At 52.4% G+C, this 24,242-nt stretch overlaps 9 protein-coding genes and 1 non-coding gene across 10 annotated transcripts; 5 read left to right on the forward strand and 5 right to left on the reverse strand.

The window, feature by feature from the left end:
* Positions 1 to 355: 355 nt before the first annotated feature.
* GRR1 (SCF ubiquitin ligase complex subunit) lies at positions 356 to 4,378 on the reverse strand. Its single transcript, XM_062944162.1, has 4 exons — positions 2,932 to 4,378; positions 2,127 to 2,855; positions 1,953 to 2,064; positions 356 to 1,900 (listed from the first exon to the last, which is right to left on the reverse strand). The coding sequence occupies exons 1-4, from the start codon at positions 3,805 to 3,807 to the stop codon at positions 1,317 to 1,319; spliced, it is 2,301 nt and encodes a 766-aa protein (XP_062802961.1). The 5' UTR covers positions 3,808 to 4,378; the 3' UTR covers positions 356 to 1,316.
* Positions 4,379 to 5,938: 1,560 nt separating this feature from the next.
* QC764_204640 (uncharacterized protein) lies at positions 5,939 to 7,129 on the forward strand (the record flags this gene model as incomplete). Its single annotated transcript, XM_062944163.1, has 1 exon — positions 5,939 to 7,129. The coding sequence occupies one exon, from the start codon at positions 5,939 to 5,941 to the stop codon at positions 7,127 to 7,129; it is 1,191 nt and encodes a 396-aa protein (XP_062802962.1).
* A 306-nt stretch (positions 7,130 to 7,435) lies between these two features.
* TTR1 (Glutaredoxin) lies at positions 7,436 to 7,901 on the reverse strand (the record flags this gene model as incomplete). The annotated part of the gene is made up of 2 exons (XM_062944164.1): positions 7,436 to 7,710; positions 7,799 to 7,901. The coding sequence occupies 2 exons, from the start codon at positions 7,899 to 7,901 to the stop codon at positions 7,436 to 7,438; spliced, it is 378 nt and encodes a 125-aa protein (XP_062802963.1).
* Positions 7,902 to 10,244: 2,343 nt separating this feature from the next.
* Positions 10,245 to 11,336, forward strand: QC764_204660 (uncharacterized protein; the record flags this gene model as incomplete). Its single annotated transcript, XM_062944165.1, has 1 exon — positions 10,245 to 11,336. The coding sequence occupies one exon, from the start codon at positions 10,245 to 10,247 to the stop codon at positions 11,334 to 11,336; it is 1,092 nt and encodes a 363-aa protein (XP_062802964.1).
* A 492-nt stretch (positions 11,337 to 11,828) lies between these two features.
* Positions 11,829 to 13,765, forward strand: RPL16A (60S ribosomal protein L16A). Its single transcript, XM_062944166.1, has 5 exons — positions 11,829 to 12,248; positions 12,467 to 12,602; positions 12,775 to 12,828; positions 12,884 to 13,142; positions 13,211 to 13,765. The coding sequence occupies exons 1-5, from the start codon at positions 12,228 to 12,230 to the stop codon at positions 13,347 to 13,349; spliced, it is 609 nt and encodes a 202-aa protein (XP_062802965.1). The 5' UTR covers positions 11,829 to 12,227; the 3' UTR covers positions 13,350 to 13,765.
* A 1,147-nt stretch (positions 13,766 to 14,912) lies between these two features.
* QC764_204680 (uncharacterized protein) lies at positions 14,913 to 17,125 on the reverse strand. Its single transcript, XM_062944167.1, has 2 exons — positions 16,514 to 17,125; positions 14,913 to 16,457 (listed from the first exon to the last, which is right to left on the reverse strand). The coding sequence occupies exons 1-2, from the start codon at positions 16,611 to 16,613 to the stop codon at positions 15,145 to 15,147; spliced, it is 1,413 nt and encodes a 470-aa protein (XP_062802966.1). The 5' UTR covers positions 16,614 to 17,125; the 3' UTR covers positions 14,913 to 15,144.
* Positions 17,126 to 17,260: 135 nt separating this feature from the next.
* Positions 17,261 to 17,369, forward strand: QC764_0035360. The gene has a single exon. It is a non-coding gene; the product is annotated as a tRNA-Met (tRNA).
* Positions 17,370 to 17,770: 401 nt separating this feature from the next.
* Positions 17,771 to 19,814, reverse strand: RPT2 (ATPase of 26S proteasome regulatory subunit 4; the record flags this gene model as incomplete). The annotated part of the gene is made up of 4 exons (XM_062944168.1): positions 17,771 to 18,406; positions 18,458 to 19,270; positions 19,335 to 19,394; positions 19,533 to 19,814. 4 exons carry the CDS (start codon positions 19,812 to 19,814, stop codon positions 17,900 to 17,902), a joined length of 1,662 nt encoding a protein of 553 aa, XP_062802967.1. The 3' UTR covers positions 17,771 to 17,899.
* A 6-nt stretch (positions 19,815 to 19,820) lies between these two features.
* Positions 19,821 to 22,735, forward strand: ubc1 (Ubiquitin-conjugating enzyme E2 1). The gene is made up of 3 exons (XM_062944169.1): positions 19,821 to 20,782; positions 20,959 to 21,233; positions 21,305 to 22,735. Exons 1-3 carry the CDS (start codon positions 20,528 to 20,530, stop codon positions 21,477 to 21,479), a joined length of 705 nt encoding a protein of 234 aa, XP_062802968.1. The 5' UTR covers positions 19,821 to 20,527; the 3' UTR covers positions 21,480 to 22,735.
* Positions 21,555 to 24,009, reverse strand: LSC1 (ligase of succinyl-coa). The gene is made up of 5 exons (XM_062944170.1): positions 23,492 to 24,009; positions 23,279 to 23,307; positions 23,058 to 23,184; positions 22,896 to 22,984; positions 21,555 to 22,825 (listed from the first exon to the last, which is right to left on the reverse strand). The coding sequence occupies exons 1-5, from the start codon at positions 23,653 to 23,655 to the stop codon at positions 22,236 to 22,238; spliced, it is 999 nt and encodes a 332-aa protein (XP_062802969.1). The 5' UTR covers positions 23,656 to 24,009; the 3' UTR covers positions 21,555 to 22,235.
* Between the last annotated feature and the right edge of the window lie 233 nt (positions 24,010 to 24,242).

The raw sequence follows: 24,242 nt of genomic DNA on the forward strand, positions 1-24,242 counted from the left end.
AGCACTGCCACCCTCACTAACACTGAGGGAGAAAAAGAGACAAAGCACTTTTGGATAAAATATTACCATGTCGTGTCGTGCCACAACGGGATTTCTCCATGAGGCATCCCTAACGCTGCCATCAAGTGAGCCAAGACACCATAAGAACGGGGAGGCCTCCCGGGGAAATCTATTAGGTTTGTATGGGGCTGGGAATCGACATGGCCAACGAGTGTCAACTCGTATATAACACAGACAGCAAGCCGCCCTCAGACAAAGGTGGTCAACCCAATCTCATCACTCCGCACTTAACTACCTACGCAATAAAAATTTGTGTGAATATTGTCATTCCAACACCCCCCTTTCTAGGGTGTTGACACACTGTCTTGGCACCACCAGCAAATCCCCTCAGCAACCAACCATCCAACCAACGAACCAACCACCTGTCAATCACAATCACGCTCCCCCATACAAAAAAAGTATTCCAACAAGTCAATTCTTCAAAGCTGCCTAGCTTACATCTATGTTGTGTGTGTGGTGGACTGTTTCCATTGCTCTTGACTGTCCCCAATCCCACCTGATGGCCCAGTAGTAGGAAATACCCTCGTGACGCCGAGAAGCGCAAAATGAGCGAGAAAAAAATAAAAACAAAAAGAAAAAATATATGTCCATAGGATATACCTTCCATCCCAAGACCGCATCACCCAACACAGCGCGTATGTTTTCCCTGCCACTGATCATCAATTTGCGACAAGAATGGTGGCGCCCTCGATTCCGTGATCCGACAAAGATGCAATATAACCCCCCCTCCCCGTCCCAAGAGGCCAATGTTGTTGACCACCCCCAAACAGTAAGAAATAAAAGCAAAAAAAAAATCACTGTGTATAATCCCCCAACGTTCTTTGCCCATCCTCCAAACAAGCCTAACCCGCAAAAGCCGTGACTTCGTGAGTCCTGTATAGGGAGCTTTCACGGGAACAAAAAAGGCAAATGATTAGGCCGTAGGTAAAGCTACGTTCCAATAGTAAAACGGCCATAACAGCAGACCAAAACCACTGTGCTGGGTATCAATGTCGCATTTCTGCTCCGAAACCTTGCCGAAAAGGCGATGATGTGAAGTACTTCTGATCTCTGCGGGACAGAGTTCAACCCTAACCAAAAGGCAGCTTTCAAGCCACCGCAATTCTCCTTCGCTTAGACGGCGTCAACGCAATGGCCCGTACGCTGCGACTTCGGCGTAGCGTGATTGCTTCAGAAGTCCCGCGGTCGTCCCGTGGCGTGTCTCCTGCAGAAGAGCTGCGAACACGGTGTGGTGTGCTTCCTCCAGACAAGGTCTCCTAAGCCGAATCTTGAGGGTTACCAGGTCTGTCGCGGTCCATTCTCGCTGGCGGATTAACTACTGTCGGGCCCATAACTTGGTTAGGAGAGCTAGTGGATGGCGAGGGGCTCGGTCCAGCAACTTGAGCTTGCTGAGCAGACAATGTCACAACGTCGTGGTCTATTGATAGGCCGTGGTGAAGAGTTGGAGGATGTTGGGGTGCCATGTGACCGTTTTGTAACGGAACCGACTGGGGTAGGTAAGGCGGGTGGCCCCCTACATAGTTAAAAGGATGAAGTGTTGGAGCGAGCGGCGGGGGAGGCGGTGGTTGTTGATGGGTTGGGTTAGGTGGAGCAGCATCGGCCATATCATCATCCTCCGGGTCGTCGTCCACGACATCGACCTCCGTCTCGTCGGCATCGCCATTGTTGGCCTGAATGACCTCGCCGGTTGGAGTGTCTCGGCCAGCCCCGTTAACACCGCCGGCTGATTCTCCAAGTCCAAGGTCGGCAAATGTCTGTTCCTGGTTCAGATATTTGCGGAGGTTGACAACGCCTTGACCTGAGAACACGCAAAAGACATCGCGTTGGTGTTGGGTAAACCCTATAATAACCGTGTTAGCCACCGATGTGCATTGATAGAGCGAAAAGCTTACCTTGAGGAGGCTCACGAGAAAATACCTCCAAGTCATCTCTCAAGAAGGCAGCCACGCCTGTGAGACTGAGATGGGTGAGTCGCGGACAGCACTTAAGCAGCCGCAAGATTCCCTACGCATCTTAGTCAGCAAAATCCAGACCTGCAACGGCGAAAAAAGCTGTAAAATTAATACCTTCAAAGTAAGATTTGTGCAGTAGCTCAGATGAACGCGTTCCAAGCTGCTGTGGCTCATGCTGACATACTCGTTGGGGATGACATTTCCATGCGCGTCCTTTCGTAAGCGTGCTCGCCTGTTGGCATTCGCAAGAGCGATAACACTTGCATCTGTGATCTGGGCACATTTGACGAGACCAATTCTCTTCAACTTGGGCAAGGTGGCCAGCTTCATCACCGAGTCGTCCGTCAGGTGGGTGCAGCAACCAAGATCAATATAGCGAATGCGATTGCACTCGGCAACAAGCTTCTTAACGGCCTCGTCCGTGATCTGGTGGCAATGGCCCAAATGGAGGAAATGCAGGTTCTTCCCCAGACCAGCAATGGCATACAGAGCTTCGTCTGTGAGCTGGCGGCACTTGGCAAAGACCAGGTTCCGGAGTCGAGGCGCGACTTCAATAATCTTTTGCACGGCCCGATCCGTCAATTTGTCACAAGATGTCAGATCCAGGATGCGCAGGTTCTCAAACGTCCTGTTCGGCAATGATAAGAAAGCATTGTCGTCAATCATCTCGCAGTTGGCCAGTCGAAGTTCACGGAGAGCCTGTCCCTTCTCAATAAGTGCTGTAACAGGCTCGTTGCCAATCAACTTGCATTGGTGGAGATCAATCTCGAGAATGTTGGGACAGTGCTCGGCAAAGGCAAGGACGGCTTGGTTGGTCAGTTGTTGGCAGTCATTCAATTTGAGCTATGAGACGACCAGTTAGCATATCTAGACACAGAGTACAATATGAAAGCAAATACGTCGAGGCTTGCAAACTCACCCTCTTCAAAAACCTGCAGTTCTCGGCAAGAGTAATCATGCTCTCTGGAGAGACCTTGTGGCATCCACTGATGTTGAGACCCTGGAGTCGCTTGCAGTACTGGGCAATAGCATAGATCGAAGCCTCCGTAATTTGGCTGTCGTTGGAAACATCAAGTGCCAACAAGTGATCATTGTTAGTGATCAATGGGATGAGGCCAGTGTCGGTGATCTTGCCGCAGTTTGTGAGGGTGAGGCGTTCGACACGGGTGCACGAGGCAAGAGGAACAACACTGCCATCACTGACGGTGTCGTGCAGACACGCAAGGTTGAGGCGCTTGATGAACTCCCTGTAGGGAAAAGCCGGAGCCTCTGTGCTGAGAGTGTTGCAAATCTGAACGTGCTTGTCCCATGTCGTGCACGATGGACGATGCCACAAAATGTCAACCGCATTGCGAGCCCATCTCCTACATGTCAACATGACGTGGAAGACATCAGATAGACTGTTGAGCTTGGCAAAGATGGCGATCAAGATCTCGTTTGGCAGCCGGTTGATGGGCGGAAGGCAGTCCTCATCGTTAACCTGCATGTCCTGGAGATTTGGTACGCCGAGAGAGGACTGTGAATCATTTGCGCCGAGGAAGAAATCGGATTCCTCATTGTCACCGCCGGGCGCTGGCGAGCTGCTGGATGAAGTGGAGCGGGCATCGTCTTGTGCGTCAACGGCAAGGTTGATGAGTTCAGGCTGGGCGGACTGTTGTTGTTGTCGGGTGAGCTGGTCGGGTACTGCTGCTGCTGGCTCGGCGACGGTGCTGCTCGGAGTGTGGTTGGAAATGATTGCGCCTCTGTCGGCGATGATATCGAGGGACGCGCGCTGTCTCATGGTTGCTAAAGTCATTGTCGACTCCCGCGGCGCAAAGGGCGGGTTCGGTGGGAAGTTAAGCAGAGGGAAGGACGGTGACTGTCACTGAGGGGAGGCGACCCGACCGTAAATGTGGAGTGCTTGTTGGTGCGCTGCCAGCCGTCAATTGTCAGCAGGGGGCCCAGGCTGTGATGAGGGGACCCGGCCCAAAATAGCCTTGGTCTGTGGGTCCAATGACGGTCGGAATCTCAAGCGGTTGAGGGCGACAAAGATAGATACCTCCAGCTATCTGTGGGTAATGGAAAAACAAAAAGACCTAGGAGGCAGCGCAACAGGTGTTCGATATTTGAGATGGAGGGTTTGTCTGGGTCGGCAGGAGGAGGTGGTGAGATAATAGGGGGGGGGCGGTGGTTCTACAGGAAGGTGAGTTTGAATGACAGCGTGGGCGATGACGGTGGCAGGGAAAGATGCCGTGATAGGACACAATAAAGAGGGAAAGGCCTGAAGCCAGTCGCTATTGTGAAATGCCACCCAAGAGTTTTTACCTAAGAAGGTGGGCTTTCTGACAAACTTGACACTTGGGAAGCAAAGTCTGACAAAGATGTAGTGCTTCATGCCTTCTCTATTCCCATTTCCCATTGCTGTCACTTTAGGACTTCCACTCACACATTCAACAGTTGCCCTGCTGCGGACGGGCTGCTCGAGGGAGTGTGTGAACAAGGCAACCTACCTACATGGGGCGCAACCTACCGACCTTAGGGTGGGGTTATTGGCTGCCCAGAGGTCACACTTGTCGGGCACTTGCGGTGGTTTCTTTATTGTTCAAAATCAAACCTCGATTTCCATCTGAAATTCCATGCTACGCCAAGTAACTTTGTGATGATTACTAGGAAGCTGATCGATGGCAGTATGGAGCATTCATCAAGCGACAGGTGGTAGTGTCAGTACTAACGTCCCACCTGCAGGCCTGATGCAGTGAATGAAGTACCAGATGCGGCACCTGAGACAACAACCTCAATTCGCCGCCTGTGTGCTTGGGTACCATAGAAAATAGCTGAGGTGGCAGGTCCTGTCCAACTCGTTCCAGTGACCATGCTAGCCACGCCAATGTCGAATAGATCATGGACACGGCTGTGGCAACCCTTCCAGCGGCGTCTCGTGCGTAGAGTCACGAGGAAAGCGGCAGATTCCCAGGAGGGCGTACATCTTGACGAGGGAGCTTCCATGGAAGGAAAGCTGGGCTGCGAATATCGGCAAAATGATAGCAAGTGTTATACGAAGACTCCAGCTGGGCAACCTCCAGCGCCACCACCGGATCTACCTCATCGGGGTCTCGGGAGCTAGCCAGTAACCCAATCTCTGGGCCATGGAAGGACGCGATAGCTTTCGGGTAGTCGGGTATCTTAAGGTGGTCAGGCTGTCTGAGATGCCACCTCGATATCGGTTTTCAGAGAGACACTACGCGCGGCCAGTCATTTGGGCCCGCCGCATGGCATTCCCTTCAACTTGAGAAACACAGCACCGCAACATCACAGATTCCCAGCATGCACGTCTATTCGTTCATGACGTGCGCATGGGCGCTTAAGCATTCGGCTGCAGTAACCAGTCAAAGCAAACAGTCAGCATGTCAAGATCCTGGAGATAGTTGGCGCCCCTCGTCCAAATGATGTGGTTTGCTGAGAAACATGGGACGCCACGTGCAATGATATGTGTGACCTCATCCTTCAGCTGCAGGGCAACATCCCATAGGCGGGAAGCTTCCTTCGTAACACAGGGCTAGGCGGCCATGTTGGTCTCAAGTTGGCCGGTGTGTCTGGCCTCTTTGATTCGAACTTGAAGTCGTTTTATTTTGAGATTCAGAAAAGTTGAAGTCAAAGTCCACCTTTTTTTGAGGATCACCACGCTAGAAATGTTCCAATGGGCATAGCGTCGTGATTCTTGAACCAAGACGCCATGGTTCGGCAGACGACCCACTTTGATGACGGGCCCCAGGCACCATGATGTCAAATTGACCCCGGGGACGAACGCCAAGCTCCAAACTCCGAATTGACATCCATCTCCCACAAGGAACATCGAACGGACGACCAGCCGACGAACGACTGCACGCAGGGGAGATCACCACAACAACAATACGGCTGCAACTGTAACAGCATCTTATACACACACAATGCTCCGGCAGCCCCTCCTCTGGCAGGCAGCCCGCACCGCAGCCCGGCCCTCCTCCGCCATCCCCTCCCTCAGACCTCACATCCAGCGCCGAACCCTCCTCTCCAAGCGCTCCTTCCGCCAAACCGGCACCCGCGCCGTCGAGAACCTCAACCTTCGCAACATCGCCCAGTCCTCAGCCGATTACCACCGCAACAAGCAAATCTTCCTCTCCTGCGGTATCGTCGCCGGCATCGTCTCCTTCATCTACGTCTCCTACCGCATTGTCCTCGAGATCAAGAAAAACCCGATACAAGCCGACGCCGACCCATCCAACCCCCTCTCCGACCCCAACGCCCCCAACAGGAAAATAATCGTCCACGATGAAAACGGGAATGAAATCGTGCCCACAGGCCACAGCGTCGTCCCTAGCTTTCCGCGGACAATCTCGTTGCCTTCTTTTACCGGACCGTTAGACGCTACTGAGCCTGTTCAACCTGGGACAATCACCACCGCTGCTGCCCCAGAGACGGAGTATACCCTTGTTGGTCTGGGAACCAGAACAGTCACCTTCATCGGGATTTCCGTCTACGTGGTAGGCTTTTACATCGCAACCGCAGACATTGCAGCTTTGCAATCCGCCCTTGTCAAAAAGGTCAACCCTATTGCTACCACCCTCGTCCCTGGAGAGCGGGATCAGTTGAGGAATGAACTCCTCGACCCAGCCGAAGGCGCCAAGTTATGGGATGAGCTCTTGTCTCACAACATTCCCGCCCGTACCGCCTTCCGCGTCATCCCCGTTCGCGACACTGACTTCCACCACTTGCGAGATGGGTTCGTCAACGCCATCAAGACTCGCGGACCAGAATTATCCGGGAAGGGGGTGGATGATGAGGCGTTTGGGGAGGCGATGAAGCAGTTTAGGGCTGTGTTCAACAGGGGCAAGGTACCAAAGGCCAAGGAGTTGATTCTGGCCAGAGATGACAAGGGCCATCTCAGTATTGCCTTTGATGGGGGCAAGAAGTCTGGTGGCAGGCAGTTGATTGGGGTTGTGCCGGATGAGAGGGTTTCGAGGGCGTTGTGGTTGAACTATCTGGCCGGTAAGCAGGTTGCTAGTGAGCCGGCGAGGAAGAGTATTGTTGAGGGCATCATGGAGTTTGTAGAAAGGCCGGTGGGGACAGTTGCTAGTATGGTCGTGCCGCTCGCTAGGTGAAAATCTTTGGTTCAGGTGAGGAAATGGATCTTCTGCCTTTCGCTAGGTAAGACACCGGAGTGGCTTGGCAAAAGATGTTTTGAAGAAAATCAGGCGCGAACTGTATTGATAATAGCCAATGTTTACAAAGATTTCAAAAAATGACAACCAACATGACATCCCATTTTCCAAGCATTGTTATGTTAAGTGCAACGCAAAAAAGAAAGCGTGCTTCGCTTGCTAATATCCCATAATCTTGAATGTTGGTTGAGCCTTTGACCGTGGGTATCCCATCTCTTCCCTTCTGATTCCTCACTCTCTCTCCATTTAGAGAGCACCAGCCTCCTTCAACAACTCCTCAAGCTTCTTGCCGTCCTTGCCCTTGCTGGCCACGGCCTCGAGATCGCTGTTGCCACCAATGTGCTGCTTGTTGATGAAAATGTTTGGCACCGTCCTCTGGCCGGTGATCTTGGCGAGCGCGGCCTGGATGTCGTCGCCGTCGTCCTCCTGGTTGAGCTCGATGGCCTTGTACTTGGCGTTGTAGGAGTCGAGGAGGCGCTTGGTGTTGTTGCAGTAGGGGCAGTAGGACTTGCTAAAGACCACTGTTTTTTTGCGCGCAATACATCCATGGTTAACAATCTATTATCAACGGCAAGGGTTAGGGGCGCATAGAGAGGGGCAACTACGTACTGACAGCATTGTCATCGATCAACTGCTGGGCTTTCTTCTGGGCGGCGTCCATGGTTGCTGGTGAGGTTGCTGAGGAGAAGAATCTGCGAAAGAAGAAGGACATGGAAAGACAAAGTGCGGGGAACTCTCGAGTTAAGAAGAGGTCTTGGAAACAGAGAGAGGGGGGTGTTGGTGGGTTTTTTTTTTAAAAAAAAAAAAAAAGGCTGAAATGGGATATGCAATCAAGAGAGGCAGCTGTTTTGGAATGGAGGGGACGAACGGTACAAAAAAAGCGGTTGCGACAATGGATTGTAGACTCGCAAACTACTACAGAGTAGGGACTGTAGAATCTCCACATACTACCCCGGGATATTAGATGGCGGGATGATGGAGCGGATCGGACGGATTTGTCAACCTTCCTTGTCTTGAAACTGCTCAGACATTCTGTAGTATGGGGTTGATTGCTCATGATATGGACCTTATGCTATTCCAGCAAATATGCTACGTATCCTAGATAAGAAGTATTTGGAATTGCCGATGGGTTTTGCAGAGAGGCTTTCTTTATTCGACGTCTCGCAATTTGAGATCCGTGCTTCCGCTTGGGATTGCGACGAGGGCAGCCCCGATTTCCAATGACGCAAGTGATCTGTGCGTAAGCGATAAGATAAGTCTGTTGAGATCAACCCCACCTTGGGATCTCTCAACGTCAACGATGAAATGGGCACATGAGGACATGTGAAACATCAAGCTGAGAAGTGCCTGCTTGGTTCTGGGAATAGATTCGTTATGGAATTTCTCCGAGCAGCAGCCTGATCACAGCGGGGACGGTAAACAAATATCTCAGTCCTCCCCTCGTGGTATTACTCACACAAAAGCGGATACACACCACTGAGGCTCTGCTCTGTCCGACACAAACCGGGCTAGAAGCCATCATGCGTCGTTCACAGCCTACTTTGCCCACTTCACTTGTTACGCTGACATGAGCCAAGAGCTACTAACAAGACCGCAGCCTATGTAGCCAGTCGTGTCTACGAGTTGAGGCTATTCACGACGTCTGTTTCTCTTACCAAGTGGAACGACGCTGGTGGACTTGGCCTGCATGACCTCACTTTGTTTCTGAGGCATGGTTGTGATTGCCTAATCGATTGCGCCGTTGCGGGAGGCGCAAGCAACCCCACGGGGGGGCAAAACCATCTGGTTGAGCCAACGCAAGTAATATCACGAATGATCGCTGCCGTTGGATATCGTGGTGGACTTTGAACCAGTCGGCAGCCCACAGCGGCTGAGCGGATCAACGATGCCGGCGATCTCCATGAGGCCGTAACTACCTTGAGTGACTAGGATAATCGTCGTCCCCGTGTTGAAGCCGGGACACAAGCCCTCGTGATGATGTGCCCATCCCGTCATTCACCTCCACGATGGAGTCGTCGGGCACCGATGGAGATCGGTTCTGCCGGTTTTGTTGTGAGGCCATCAATGGTTCCAAGAGTTCGCCTTGTGTTTGGGTGTCGACGGCAGCTTGCAGCGGTTGCCTGCGTCGATTCGGTGAATTTCCAGCAGAAACCGCATGTTGTTGGGAGTGGGAGTTCATGACCGATGAACAACACAATGAATGAATTGTTCCCTGACAAGACAGAGTCCCTACGAGCAAATGGCAAGCCCACAGTGGCGCGGAAAGTGGGGTCAAGTGTTCTCGGAGGCGGGGTCAGACCGCCGGGTTCTCCAGAAAATTGGAACAGCGAGCAAGCGAACTCCTGCCTGGGACCCTTGCAGCCTCGAAATGACCCATCCCATCAGACCCCCGACCAAGGGTTCAAAGCATCGGACGACAGAGAGGACAACACACCTTGTCCCTTTCCATCCGTGATCATCGTGAGAAACGTCCAATTCTGCCAAAACTGGAAGTTTGAAAATTGCCGTGCAAGGACAACGCAACTCTTGTGCCATCCCTTCCAAAGGCGACCATCTCCAGCTGCCCAGCCTCGGTCGCACTCATTGGCCCTGCAATCTTTTCGGCCCCGATTGATGCGTTCTCTAGCTGGAACACATCCATTCGAAGCCATCGTCAACTCCGCGAAGCCCGTCCCTTAGCGTCGTTCCCTCTACTGGTATAACTGACCACGGTCCACCCTCTCGTTCCTGTTTTCCTCTTCTCTTCCCAGCAGGTCGACGGCACATTGTCGTAGGACCACCCTCAGTCGTCAACGTGGCTACCGGTCAAGGAGTATTGGCATCCTCGGGTGCCTTCGCAACCAATCTTGCCAATAATATCACGGCAGTCCTGCAGAAGCTTCCGCCCTCTCTGCAAGCATACCTGGACACCACGGTCGACCACTTGTCTGGTGCCACCGACTTCCTCCAATCAAGCACGGGTCTTTCTCCGACCACCCTCTACACCGCAATCGCTACGGTTGTTCTCCTCGGCGCCATTCCAGCCGTTGCAGCGGGCAACAAGAAGAACGGCATCATGCGTCGCTACGGTTTCTCCAGTCGCCCAAGCCTCTCTCCTTTTAGCTCCAGCCTCGGCCATGGCGGCGTCCCCAACGTCACCGACGAGGACTTCAGCTACATCACCTCGCAGGATCTTCAGGACCAAGGCGTAGACGTCCCTAGCCGTTCCTATGCCCCTCCATCACAGTACTACGACGTCTACTCCTCCTCTGCCCCGTCCCAGGCTTACTTGCGTAACAAGCCTGAAGACGATGTTATGCTGGTCAAGTACCAGGGCATCACCTACCCGGAGCACTTTCCCGCCTACTGCATCGGCGACGGAAAATTGCTTGTCAGCGATGTGCGGGAGCGTGTGCGGATGATCATGGACCTCACAGATCGCCAGGCAAAGCGTGTCAAGCTCTACTACAAGGGACGCCGGCTGAGAGATGCCGACGCTCCTGTAAGGGGATATGGTGTCAAGAACAACAGCGAGGTCCTTATGGTCTTGGATGATTCAGGTCAGGCAAGCAGCGAGGACAGCAACGAGGAGTTGGTTGTTGTCGGCCGCAACAAGTACGAAGGCCAAGTGATCAGGAATGGGCGCGAGAAGAGTCACCGATATGCCCCTTCCTCGCCGAGGACAAGCCGGAGGGATGGCTTCGGGGGACGCAGCCCTCGGGAGACCACATCATCTTTCGGCAGCCTCGACATTCCGGCCGATGATGGCAGAGGCTACAGACGGGCCAAGTCCAGGGTTCGGACCCAGTCTCCCTCGGGATCGGCCCTGTCCACTGCCAGCGCCCCCAACCTTCCTTCTATTTCACCTCCCCCTATGGGCAAGCCTGGCGGTCCTATTCAGCGACTTAACAACCTCGCCCTTCATTTTGAGACGACACTTCTTCCCTTGTGCATCGACTTTATGGCACGGCCACCCCCGGACGCCGGTGAAAGAGAAAAGGAGCACAGGAAGATTTCGGAGACGATTATGCAGCAGGTGATTCTCAAGCTCGACGAGGTCGATACCTCGACAGAAGATGGAGCCAGAGCTAGAAGAAAGGAGTTGGTCAAGTATGTCCAGGACATCTTAAAGCTCGTTGATGATGTCAAGGCGAAGGGAAGGGTATAACATTCGGCCTCCTTCGTCAAGTTATAGGAGTGCCTTGACATAGTTTGAGGGATTTTCCCCGCACGTTTGGTAGCCAGGATACTGGCTTTTTATTTTTATTTTTTTTTACTGGTTTTAATGGGTTAGCATCGTCCTTTCATATTCACTCAGCATCGGACGTGCGGTAGCGGAAACATTGATACGCCAGGCCGTGTATTCAGGAGGAATAAGGCCATGGATTTTGGAAGCGTCTGAAATTACCGTGGTCATATCGGGCTACACAACAAGAAGGGAATTTGCTTCTCATCTTTTGCCATCAAAGGGGGAAATGCCATGGTTGGCATCATGGATCGCGGGCATGAGCGACCTCAACAGAAGTACGAGAGTACTACAAAAACAAACTTGAAAAACCAGTCAAATAAAAATATGATTTCTTCTCGTTTACATGTGCAAATCCGCCTTCATTACGATGTCCCACTGCATGCATTGAGTAGATCTGTCTACCTCGAGTATAGCTTACTCCTGGTGAAATGCCGTTATCAGTTATCGTTGTTTGCCTGGAGAGCAAGCTGCTGCCGGACAGCTGGTGGAGCCTGTCACGGTGCAGGAACCTTGATAGGTGGGCCCCCACTCAAGCTCTGCCCGGTAGGTCTAACCCTACCTTTGGCCTGAGGCCACAACTCCCACTCGCTTGCGGCGTCCCCACCTATCCCACTTTCGGCCTAGCGCATCTGGCTGGCCTTCACTGGCACACGGCCAATTTTCAGCACACACAAAAAAGTCGTAGACCGACCATCAACCATCGCGCAGGGTAAGGAACAGCCAGACTACGCAGCATTTTGATCGGCTGGAGTTTGACTGATCAATTCTTTTTCTTTAGTTTCCTTCCTTTCCCCAGTCACTTGCGGAAAGATGTCGTCCTTCGAGTCTGTGGTATGTGTTGCCTCTCCTCTCCATATCGGCAGTTTGAATGCAATGCAATCGGAAGTCGAGCACGCACGACGAAACCGCCAATCTCTCAGCCACCGTCCAGCACACTGCGACGCACAATCTCGAAACCCCAACGCGAGCGAAATCAGCACCAGGACGAAGCAATTGCGAGGAGGTACAACCGAGAGAGGAGCGATGGTGGCTAATTCTGGTATCAACAGGTCGTGATCGATGGCAAGGGCCATCTGCTTGGTCGTCTTGCCAGCATCGTCGCCAAGCAGCTCCTCAACGGCCAGCAGATCGTTGTTGTCCGCTGCGAGGCTCTCAACATCTCTGGCGAGTTCTTCCGCGCCAAGCGTACGTCACACCCTTCTTCTTCATCGATATGGCACGGGAATTCGCGACGGGCGAGCAGTTGGATGATTGGAATTGCGCGTTGGAGGAGGGGCGCCGGGGGGGAGAACTGCTGCCGGACCGAAGGATGGAGGACAACATCAAGACGAACCAGTTGACTGACATTTGGAAACAGTCAAGTACCATGCCTACCTTCGCAAGATGACCCGGTACAACCCTACCCGCGGTGGTGAGTTGAACTCCTCTCGAACGATCGATGTCCGACCTAGTCTGACAATGTCTAGGCCCCTTCCACTTCCGCGCTCCCTCCCGCATCTTCTACAAGGCCGTCCGTGGCATGATTCCCCACAAGACCGCCCGCGGTGCCGCTGCCCTTGAGCGCCTCAAGGTCTTCGAGGGTGTTCCCCCTCCCTATGACAAGAAGAAGAAGATGGTCGTTCCCCAGGCCCTCCGTGTCCTCAGACTCCAGCCCGGCCGCAAGTACTGCACCGTTGGCCGTCTCAGCCACGAGGTCGGCTGGAAGTACCAGGACGTTGTTGCCAGGTGGGTGAAATTCCGGCGAATAGCCAGAAGTGACCGAGGATCGCAAAGACTGACTTTACTTTCCCCAGACTCGAGGAGAGACGCAAGGCGAAGGGCGCTGCCTACTACGAGCGCAAGAAGCTCGCCGCCAGACAGCTTTCCGAGGCGAAGAAGACCGCCAAGGTCGACTCCAAGACGACGGAGGCCCTTGCTGCCTTCGGTTACTAGAGATAGTGACCAAAATGCATACCTTTGTCCTTTATGCGATTTCATCTTAGATTGGCGCGGTGGTTCGGGGCATCATCGACTTCATATGCGTGGCTGGGTGGATAGGCAATGGGCTATCTAACAACACTATGCGTCCCCAGGCTTGGGAGCTCATAAAATAACTGAGATCAACCAATGGACAATGCGGTTGCATGGATGAAAAAGAAAGCACAAAAATACCCGGCTTTGGCAGTCTAGGCTTCGTCAGTGGTGCTATAGGGTGTGTGCCAACGTGCCACGCCTCATCGTTTTGACGGCCGAATCGCCAAGGCCATCCCTTCCATTTTACGCTGAATGAAACGACAATAATCTGCACCGGTGCTGGCTCTTTCTTTGGAATTGTGACATATGGGACACTGGTCAGCTGGTTGTCTCAAGTGAGCTGGTCGAAAGGGTTATCTGGGGTGGGATCAAGGGCAAGCGGGTGGGAGAAGAGAAATCGTCTCGAGGACGCGGTGGTGTACAGAGCTGGTCCTTGATGGACTCGTAGGCTCTGAGGCCTCGTGTGACAGGGATGAGTCCTGTTTCTATCAACTTGCCATCAATCCATCACACATGCGCCTATCTTTTGCTGTCTTGTCTCTGCCGAATCTGTGCTTTGTCATATCTCCAGTACCAGTCAGTCCTCCATATTGCCCAGACTTCCGTTCTTATCTTGTGGGGCATGACGTAGTTGGTGGTGATATGCCACATGTTCACTCGTTGAGGCTTCCTTCATGACTGGTATGCTTGGTGACCAATGATGAGAGTCTCTATGTCTTGATATTCATTGGTTAGGCCTGACGTCTTTCTATGAACGCTATGAGTCAAGATATAAGCTCTTGTTATCATGCTTCTTGGACGGGGATATGTCGACACGTTATGTTTCAATTCGTCTTACTTTGCCGCCAAAAGTATCTTTCATGCTGTTTAAACATGACAAGTAGAAAAGTTATCTCCAACGTGGAGGATTCGAAGGAAAAAGTTTGTTGATGTCGGGGCATTGATTCTGTTGCTGTGGTTCGCGAGGTGAAGAATATATCTGAGTTGTAAGAAGTTATTTACGAGTTGGGATATGGGTAAGCTTGGTAGCTGGTGGGAAGACACTAAATTGACCGTCGCTCATGTTTACGTGATACATCATCATATCTATCTACAAAGATAGGTTAAGGTACTTTTTGATAAAGTATGTGTAATGTGCGTAGAGGGATGTTGGATTGTGTGATGTGGTTTGAGGTTTGTATTATTGTATATGTCAATTTTTATAAATGTTCTGAAATCTTTGAAATACATGGTAAGTTTGAACTGTTATCATGTTTTTTCCATTCTTTAAGCAAATCCATGCTATTTTCACGGTTGTAATGCCATCTGGAACTTTGTCATTAGGCCTGTTCTAGGTAGTAAAATACCAAGGTGCCAAGGTGAAACATCTATGCTTGCTCATGGTTCGAAGTGGTCGGATAGGTGGTTATGAATTATTTTAATAGGTTGAAAATTATAATTATTTTGTCTATGCGAAATACGTAGGTATGTATTATATTTTCTCTCCAGAGGGTTTGTTGATGTGTCTTTAGTACCTTATGTATGATGGAAATATACATTTCACAACAAATCTCAGGTGCAGGTAAATCAAGATGTTAGAATCGCATGACAACTTGACAAGTATCCCGCTAAACACAAAGTGGAATCTTGTAACCACCAGGTAGTTTTCAAATTTGCCTTTCTCCTTTTTCTCAGATACCTTTACACCTCTTTGCCGCTGATAATATTCAGTGATTCACAGATTGCCAGCCCCCGTACTCCCACTCCTCACACTCCCCTTCTCATCCGCCATCACCACCACACTCCCGCCCGATCTCCGTCTCCTCACAAACAAAAACGCCATCAACCCCACAATTCCCAACACCACAAGCGTAACCGCCGCGCCAACAACCCCAGCAATAGCATTCGGCATGCCCCCTCTGGTGAACATCTCAGCAGCAACACCAGTATACGTCGCGCAAAACCCATCGCTGCTCCCACAAGCAGAGCACCACTCCTCCGCACTCCCAATAGCCCTCCCCTTCATCTCCCTAGTAAACTCCCCCCAAGAGAGACTCTCCCTCCCGGTCCCAAACAGCGGCCAAGAATCCAACCCCCCAGCAGTCCCATTCTTAAACAAAAACCTCACCCAAAGATCCTTCTCCTCCGGGAAAGAAGTCCTCGTCTCAGGGGAATAAAGCTCAAAAGCCATCGTAGACGCATAATCAGGCAACCCATAAAAACTCTCACTCACCTCCGTCAGCCCGGCAAGTCCAAAAAACGCAAGAAACGCATCGTAGCTCCCCGCCAACAGAGAAAACTTGAGCGCGCCCTCCAAGGCAACAGTTTTGTTCAGCTGCGTCAGGATGGCAGACGATAAGGTCCGGGCATGGATCGACCGCTCAGGCTGCGAGGCATTGAAATTGTATGCAAACTCTGCGCTGTCGGCCAGGGTGCGGAGTTGGAAGAGTTGGGAGGGGGAGATGGAAAAGGAGGAGTTGTGCAGCCGGGCGACGTTGATGAGGTCGTAGATGTCGTAGGCGGAGGCGTAGCTTAGATCTTCTGGGGAGGTGATATCATATACCGATTTCAAGACGGGAAAGAGGCTTTGGTAGAATTCCCGGGTGGAGGTGAGTTTGATGGTGAATTCGGGGCTGGATTCGAAGGATTGGCTGGCTTGGGTGACGGCTGGGCAGTTGTCGTCGCCTTTGATCCAGATTGCGTCGGGGGAATTGGGGGGGATGCCTTGGAGGGTGATGTATTGGTAGCCGTTTAGGGGGGAGGTGGATTCGCTTCCGTTGTTGAGGGTTTGGGTTGCGATTGAGGGGTTGAGGTCAGCGAGGGGTGGGTAGAGGCCCTGGAGGAAGGCAGTGGCGGTGTTGAGGAGGATGCCTTGATTTGGAGCGGAGGCGTAGATTTGGGAGGGGACGTAGTTGAATTCGGAGATGTTGAGGATTTGGTGAGGGGAGCTAGATTTGATGTAGCGGGCGCGGTAGTCGCTGCCGATTTGAAAGTTTTGGGTGGTGCCGAGGTTGGTGAGGGTTTGGGCGCCGTAGTGTTTGGTTGTTCCTTGGGAGTGTTAGTTGACTGATGAATGATATTCATGTCAGAGAGGTGGTACTTACTATCTCCGTGACGGGTGAAGACAACAACTCCATAGACCGTCTCCGCCATGGCTCTTCCCGCCAACAGGCTCAGCACAGTACCAGCTGCAGCAGTGAACATCTTGACTGCGGACTAACTTTCCGGATGATAGAAGCTTAGTTGCAAAGACCAGTATTCAGAGCTACCGCATCGATATAAAACCTCAGGGCCGGCTGTAACGACGACGGGAAGTGGGGGAAGCTCCGGAGATGCGATAGGAGATCCATCTTCCCCAATCCACTTGCATTAGATCCCGGCCTATCTACCATTCGAACCTATCAGCGCCATAATGGCCCGTCAAACCTTGGAGTTGGACCATGAAAATTAGTCACTCTCGAGTCATGGAGTCGCTACGACCTGCCCGTTTGGTTCCGATCTGGCGATCCTTCCACAAACTTGGCGGAGGTCGGCGGTTGTCGATGAAAGCTTGTATGCACTTCATTTGATGAAGAGAGACATGTTGCTCAAGTTGCAGATACAGAGTGGGCGCAGTGTTGACTTTGTGTCCCTGCTTGGTATTTCTGACAGATCATGGCAAGTCAGATATTTCTGCTGCGACCTTAACAATTTGTCTTGATCGTTTTCTGAACTAACATAAAAGTGTATTGCAACATCGACAAAACAGATGACAACAACAATGGCAACTCTTCAAGACTCTTGCAATTGTTTTCGGCGAAAGCCGCAGACTTAGCCCCTCTTTCTGGAAGTACCTTTCATCGAATCAAACAGGGAGCTTGGCTCAGTTGGAAGAGCGCAGGTCTCATACTTGGCAGTATGATCTGAATGTTTAACATCAGAGTTATCCTGAGGTCGTGAGTTCGAGCCTCACAGTTCCCACTATCTTTTGCCTAGAGTCTCAAACACACCCGTACAATTTTGCGGAGCTTTGTTTCTTGGTATGGTTGTGTCTTTTTGATGTTGTCGGGGTTAGAATTATTCCCTAGAGTTATGGGGGAGAACCGATGGTTCTGTCTCAGAGCTTGGGCGAGGAGCATGACATCAACGCGCTCCACTTGGCAGCTAAGCGATAACTCCGAGAATGAGGCTCTTATCGTGATCCTTATTATGAGCAGTGGTTCTGATATTGTGTTCAAGGAAAACAAGTACCTTTTTGGTAATATCCTCCCTCTCTTCTTTTGTCAAGAGACCCAACTGCTTGGAACCATAGCTTGCAAAAGATCCCTGTCCTGTTAGCAAACACTCACATCAGAGTCAGAGACAAGTTCACCATAGTTAGCTAAGGCCATCACTTCTGCAGAGTGAACGCTGTTTAATGACATCGCAACTAGCAAGTTATCTATGTCTCATCTTCGTTGCGCTTTAAGCCTCCCCAACCATAATTACGTCTCATCATACAAATGCGTCAACTACAAGTACAACCCCTCGGGCTCACCCTCCTGCTTCGTCCGCAACACTCTCTCGCGAGCGGCGCGGAAGTCGGCCATCTGTACCCGCATTCTGCGCTCTCGAAGAGCCATCAAACCAGCCTCTGAGCAGATAGCCTTGATGTCGGCACCTGACAGATCATCCTTCTGCGCGATAAACTCCTCAAGATCGACGTCCTCATTAAGTGACATCTTGCTAGTGTGGAGTGTAAAGATCTTGCGCTTGGTGTTCTGGTCGGGATTCTCAAAGAGGATCTTTCGGTCGATACGTCCGGGTCGGATCAGAGCGGGATCAAGAGACTCGATCTTGTTGGTGGCCATGATCACCTTGACGTCACCGCGGTCATCGAAACCATCAAGCTGGTTGAGAAGCTCCAGCATAGTTCTTTGGACTTCACGCTCACCACCTGATGTCGAATCGTAACGCTTGGTACCGATAGCATCAATTTCATCGATGAAGACGATTGACGGGGCATTCTCGGCAGCAACCTTTTGACATGTTAGCAAGGAACCACCAATCTTGGGCAGACGAATGCTTACCTGGAACAGCTGGCGAACCAACCGGGGGCCGTCACCGAGATACTTCTGAATCAACTCGCTACCAACAATACGCAGGAAAGTGGCCGAAGTCTGGTTTGCAACGGCCTTCGCCAGTAACGTCTTTCCGGTACCGGGGGCACCGTAGAGAATGACACCCTTGGGAGGCTTGATACCCATCTCCTCGTACAGCTCCGGATGGAGCAGTGGCAACTCTACAGATTCCCGCACCTCCTGGATTTGCTGCTCCAAACCACCGATATCCGCGTACGACTCCGTAGGCGCCTTGTCGAGCTTCATGACGCTGACTATGGGATCCGCGTCATCTGTGAGAACACCAACGATGCTCACAGTCTTATGGTGAAGCAAGACACTGGCGCCGGGCTCCAATAGATCCTTGTCAACAAAACTCATGATGCTTACATAATACTCTGGTCCAGTCGTGCTGCTGACAATGGCATGGTCGTCGTCAATCATCTCTTCAAGGGTTCCGACTCCCATTGGGCTACCACGCATGTCGTCAACACGGCCACGTTCATCGGCATTGCGATCCGCAGCCTCGGCTTCCGAGGCAGCTGGAACGGCATTGTCCTTGGCGGCTTTCGCCTTGCGCAAGCGCTCTTGGTTCTCGACATATTCCTCCTCGAGCAACAGGTGGTCGTGAACACGCTGCATGCGCAACAGCCTGAGCTTGCATCGACTGGTCGGGTAGACGGGCGGTAACTTGGCGGCGGCACTGGCACCGCCGGCTCTCTTCTTCTTGCGACCGATGCGGGTGGTAGGTCTCGGGGGAGGTTCGTGCTTGTGCTTCTCCTTCTGTTACGATAGCATCGTCAGCAACGTCGGAGTCGATGACGACGGATGATTGTCAGTAGCAAACCTTCTTGTCCTTGTCATCCTTGCCATCGTGGCCACCTCCCATACCCGACTGGTTTTGACCCTACGGAAAGTTAGCAAATAGTCGAGCGACTCGAGCTTTGGTAATCGATAAACCGACCATTGTGACGGTGGGACCTCAGGCCGCCGGAGCTGTGAATGTGAAGTGGTTGAGGTGTGTCTAGGGTGGCCAGCTTTTAACTGGTATCGACGGTTTCGAAGTCTGCGACGATGACGGTGAAAATGTGCCGGGCTGCGAGTGGTGTCGCTGATTCCCGTTGCTGCTTGCTTTGTGATGCTGGAGTTGAAGCTGGAAGCTGGCAGCTGTGTTGGGAATCGCCTTGCAGGCCAGGCCACCAGGCGGCAGAGCGACGCGACATCTGGGTCCCGCCCTCCGCACGAGCCAACTACGCAGCCTGTAATTTTGACCAATGGCAGGCAGCCCTGGGACCTGAGTGCACAGACCCCAGTTATGAGCCAACATGCAGGAGGGGCATGGATTGATGATGGCAAACAACGGAGCCACGGAAACACTGGCATTCCATTCTCATTGAACACCAAGAGTACGGCGCCAACCAGAAGCTTCTGTGTAGCATACGGACAACCTGGAAAGGTTCCGGCCTTTGACAGAGAGGTGGCTCAAAGGCCTTCCATGAATCCATAACCGTCTCCTGTGTTTCCCAAGAAAGCCCACGTCTCTGCCGCCCGACTTGTTTACGTAGTGTGCTGCATGCAATATATGCAGGCCGGTGTATCACTCCTGCCTCCCCATCCGCCTCGTCTCGAACATCAGCGCTGTTTACCTTTTTGCAAAGACCGGTCTCCTGTCTCCGCTTCCGCCATACCTGCTCTCAGATAGACCAAACGTTGGGTGATCCACGATCAGAGCCACGAAGCCGGAGGTCACTACCACCTCCTTAGTTTCCAGGGTCCTTGCGCTTGTTGCTACTGTTACCCCTCCAAAGTTGGGTTTCTGACTTCGTTGGCCCCTCCCAACCTTTTTGCTCCCAGACGACAACACATGCCAACTCTTCCGAGAGTCTCCGCCAAAACCTTCGACCCGCTGTGAAAATTGAAAGTTCCTAGTCACCTCTACCAACTTGCACTTTTAAACAACACTCTCGTCCGTCTCCTCATCGCACACGAACAACCCTTGCTAGAAACAACCCGGCTTCTACCCACTTCACACAACGACCCATGGCCTCAACACGAGAGCGCCGAATCTCCAAGGAGCTCAGCGACCTCCAAAATGACCCCAACTCCGGCGTCAGCGCCCACCCCGTCGACAACAGCCTCCTTCACCTCAAGGGCATCTTTCCTGGACCCCCCGACACCCCCTACGCCGGCGGCAACTTTCAGGTCGACATCTTGATACCCGAAAACTACCCCTTCAAATCCCCAGTCATGAAGTTTGACACCAAAATCTGGCACCCAAACGTCAGCAGTGTGACGGTACGTCAGACCAAACTTGACCAAAATAGTGGCGGCGGTGGTGGTGGTGGTGTAAGATATCGGCAAAATGGAACAATACCCCCCGAAACAGCAGCAGCACCACCACCACCACCACCACCAAATAACCACCCCTTAGGAGAGAAAGAAAACTGTTTGCTAACCAAACCTCCAAACAGGGTGCCATCTGCCTCGACACCCTCGGCACAGGCTGGTCCCCAGTCGGCACCATCAAAATGGCCCTGATCTCCCTCCGCATGCTTCTCGAATCCCCCAACCCAAAGGACCCGCAGGATGCCGAGGTGGCCAAGATGATGCTCGAGCAACCCGAGGCCTTTGCCCAAAAGGCGCACGAGTGGGCAGTCAAGTACGCCGGCGCGCCGAGGAGGGACACACCTGTGCACAACTACCAAAAGGTTGCTCCGCCCCCGCCGAGGGCGGACGATCCGGCGAGGTATGGCCCTTTCTATCCGCAAATACCAGTCAAAAAGTTTAGGCTGACATGATTTTGTCTTGGTGGAACAGGTACCAAGGCTACAACAAAGACCTCATCGACCGCTTCGTCCACATGGGCTTTGACCTTGACGCCGTGGTCGAGGCGTTCAACTATGTTGGTATTGATCGCAACGGGGGCGAGGACTACGTGTTGGAGGAGGCTTACATGGGGGATATCACTGCGCGGTTACTCGGTGAGCAGTGACGGGTTATCGTGGTGGTTTCAACCAACCTGGGCGGGGCAACGACAGCAAGTGTAATCAGGAGGGAGGGGATGTCTGTGGTAGTCCTTTACGTTTGCATTGGGGAACGGAGTTTTATGGCTATGGGCAGATTTAATTGGGGGTGGTGTTTGTGACTTCGATGTCTTTACAGGGAGTACTGGCTTTCTTTTCTTTCCTTGACAATTAGAGCCCGGCTCTGGATCGGGGCTTTGGTGCTGTATTTATGGTCCTGTTTTCACAAGTGGAGAGTATAACTAATATCTCTGCGTTTTTCATCATGGTGAGCGTTGGTTTCTATATACATGTCTTACGCATTCTTCTGTTTCAACAGGTTGTTGTGTTTAGGCACATATAGTCAGGTCTTTCATGATTCGGTCACAACATATGACCTAAATTATTTTTAAGCAGCTTTACAAAAACAGGAAACCTTGCCATGCACACATACACGACAGATTAGGTATGACCCCCAAGCCCGCCGTTAACCCCCCCACCGCCGCCAGTCTATAAAGATTCAAGGATATGATAAAATGCATCAAGGGGCAAAAGTGGCTGTATCACACACGCAGTATCTCTTCGTCCGAAGTGTCCCGGCGCCCAAAAGTTAATCCTCTCTAGTAAACCCCCCGCCCTGATGTACTGAACCGCATCCGCTTGCTGTTAAACAAAAGTAGAAAAAACATGTACAGTGAGTGGCTAGCAAGAAACTAGCATGGCATTTCACCTATGACTTCGTTCTTTTAAAGGAGGTCACGTCTGACGAACTCGTCACGGAGGGCCTTGCCCAAGCTGGCGGGCGAGCGCTCGACAACAACACCGGCAGCCTCGAGGGCCTTGATCTTGGAGTTGGCATCACCCTTACCACCGGCGACGATGGCACCGGCGTGACCCATGCGGCGGCCGGGGGGAGCAGAGATACCGGCAATGAAAGAGACAACGGGCTTGCCGCCGTTGACGGTGTTGTACTGCTTGAGGAAGTCGGCAGCCTCCTCCTCGGCGGAACCACCAATCTCACCGATCATGATGATACCATCAGTCTCGCCGTCCTCGAGGAAGACCTTGAGGCAGTCGATGAAGTTGGTGCCGCTGAAGGGGTCACCACCGATACCGACGACGAGGGACTGACCGAGACCAGCCTGGGTGGTCTGGTTGACGGCCTCGTAGGTGAGGGTACCGGATCTGCTGACGATACCGATGCGGCCGCGCTTGTGAATGAAACCGGGCATGATGCCGATCTTGCACTGACCGGGAGCAATGATACCGGGGCAGTTGGGGCCCACCAGGCGGGTCTTGTTCTGCGACTTGAGGATTGAGGTGATGCGAACCATGTCTGTGGGAGAATCCCCATGTCAAAAAAGTTGCTCTTCCAGTTTCTGGGGTTGTTCCAGGGAACCACTAACCATGCTGGGGGATCCCTTCCGTAATGCACACAACGAGGGGAATCTCGGCGGCAACGGCCTCCTCGATACCAGCGGCGGCGAGTGGGGGTCTAGGATTGCCGGCAACTTTTGTTAGCGCCATAATGGGGTCGCTGGGGGGTATGGCATTCGGGAATTGCTTACGGCACGAAGATGGCGGTAGCGGTCGCGCCAGTCTCCTTCACAGCGTCGCTGACATTGGCAAAGACGGGCAGGCCGAGATGCTCCTGTCCAGCCTTCTTGGGGTTTGTGCCACCAACAACCTTGGTTCCTACAACAGGGCGGGATATGCGTCAGAATCGGGTGTTTTCGTTGCTTCGGCTCCACCTGTCAGGCATCGTTGCCCATGGGGAAGATGGGTTTACCATAGTCAATCGCCTGCTGCGCGTGGAAACTGTTGGCAAACAAACGACGTCAGTACAATGAGTTCATCGCAACCTTGAGAAGGGGACCTCCAAGTTTGGAGGGGAATGAGTTGAGTGGTCTTCCGCTTAATCCCCGCTTGGGCGCATCGCAAAGCGGTCTGCGATACAGCGGGCGGCGGGACTGTTTCTCAGCATGTTGGAAAAACAACTTACGTTCCCTGCTTGCCAGTGAAACCCTGGAAGAGGACCTTGGTGTCACTGTTGATGCGGAGGTTGTTGATGGTGCTGGCGTAGGGGGTAGCGTTGGAGCTGTAGCTGCGCTGGGCGAGCTGGCGCAAGAGGTTGCCGGCGGGCTTTGATTGTCTGAAGGCCTGCATTTTGTTTGATGTGTGTGTGTGCTGCAGACAGGAATATAGAGGAGGAAAGTCGCAGTAATAGCGGCGGGAAGGGGGAGACGGGGGAAGGTCAATGGGAAATATCAACGGTAAATGTCGTCGGTATCTTTCAGTTCACGAGGTCGAGTGCACCGTCATTTCTCCAACAGCCTACCATGTCCAAAAATGTCTCCCGCTCTTGGCAGCTTCAGGGAACCAACCGCATCTCCATCTTTGACAGCATGGATCCACACCGCCCCCATTGGCCGGCAATCTAGGTCCCTGCTGCGACGGTGGTAGTGTTTTTCCGATGTCCGGGTACACCTTGCGGCACGCTCGCCCTACACATTGGGCCGATTCAAAGCGGCTTAGGTTCACACCCATGGGCTATGGGAGGGGTGCAATCAAGCAAATCCTTATCGCTTTCAACTTGCCCCGCCAACGAATATTGAAGCTCTGACAGACCAACCACGAAATCGAAGAGCAGGACGAAAGGCGATTTATTGCGCCGACGACTATTACGAACAGACAATTAGCCCCTGAGGCCAGATTGGAGGGGAAAAATTATCTAAAATGGCTACAGCAACTAT

The sequence above is a fragment of the Podospora pseudoanserina genome, chromosome 2 (genome assembly GCF_035222485.1).
Source record: "Podospora pseudoanserina strain CBS 124.78 chromosome 2, whole genome shotgun sequence".
In the NCBI taxonomy this organism is placed as follows: domain Eukaryota; kingdom Fungi; phylum Ascomycota; class Sordariomycetes; order Sordariales; family Podosporaceae; genus Podospora; species Podospora pseudoanserina.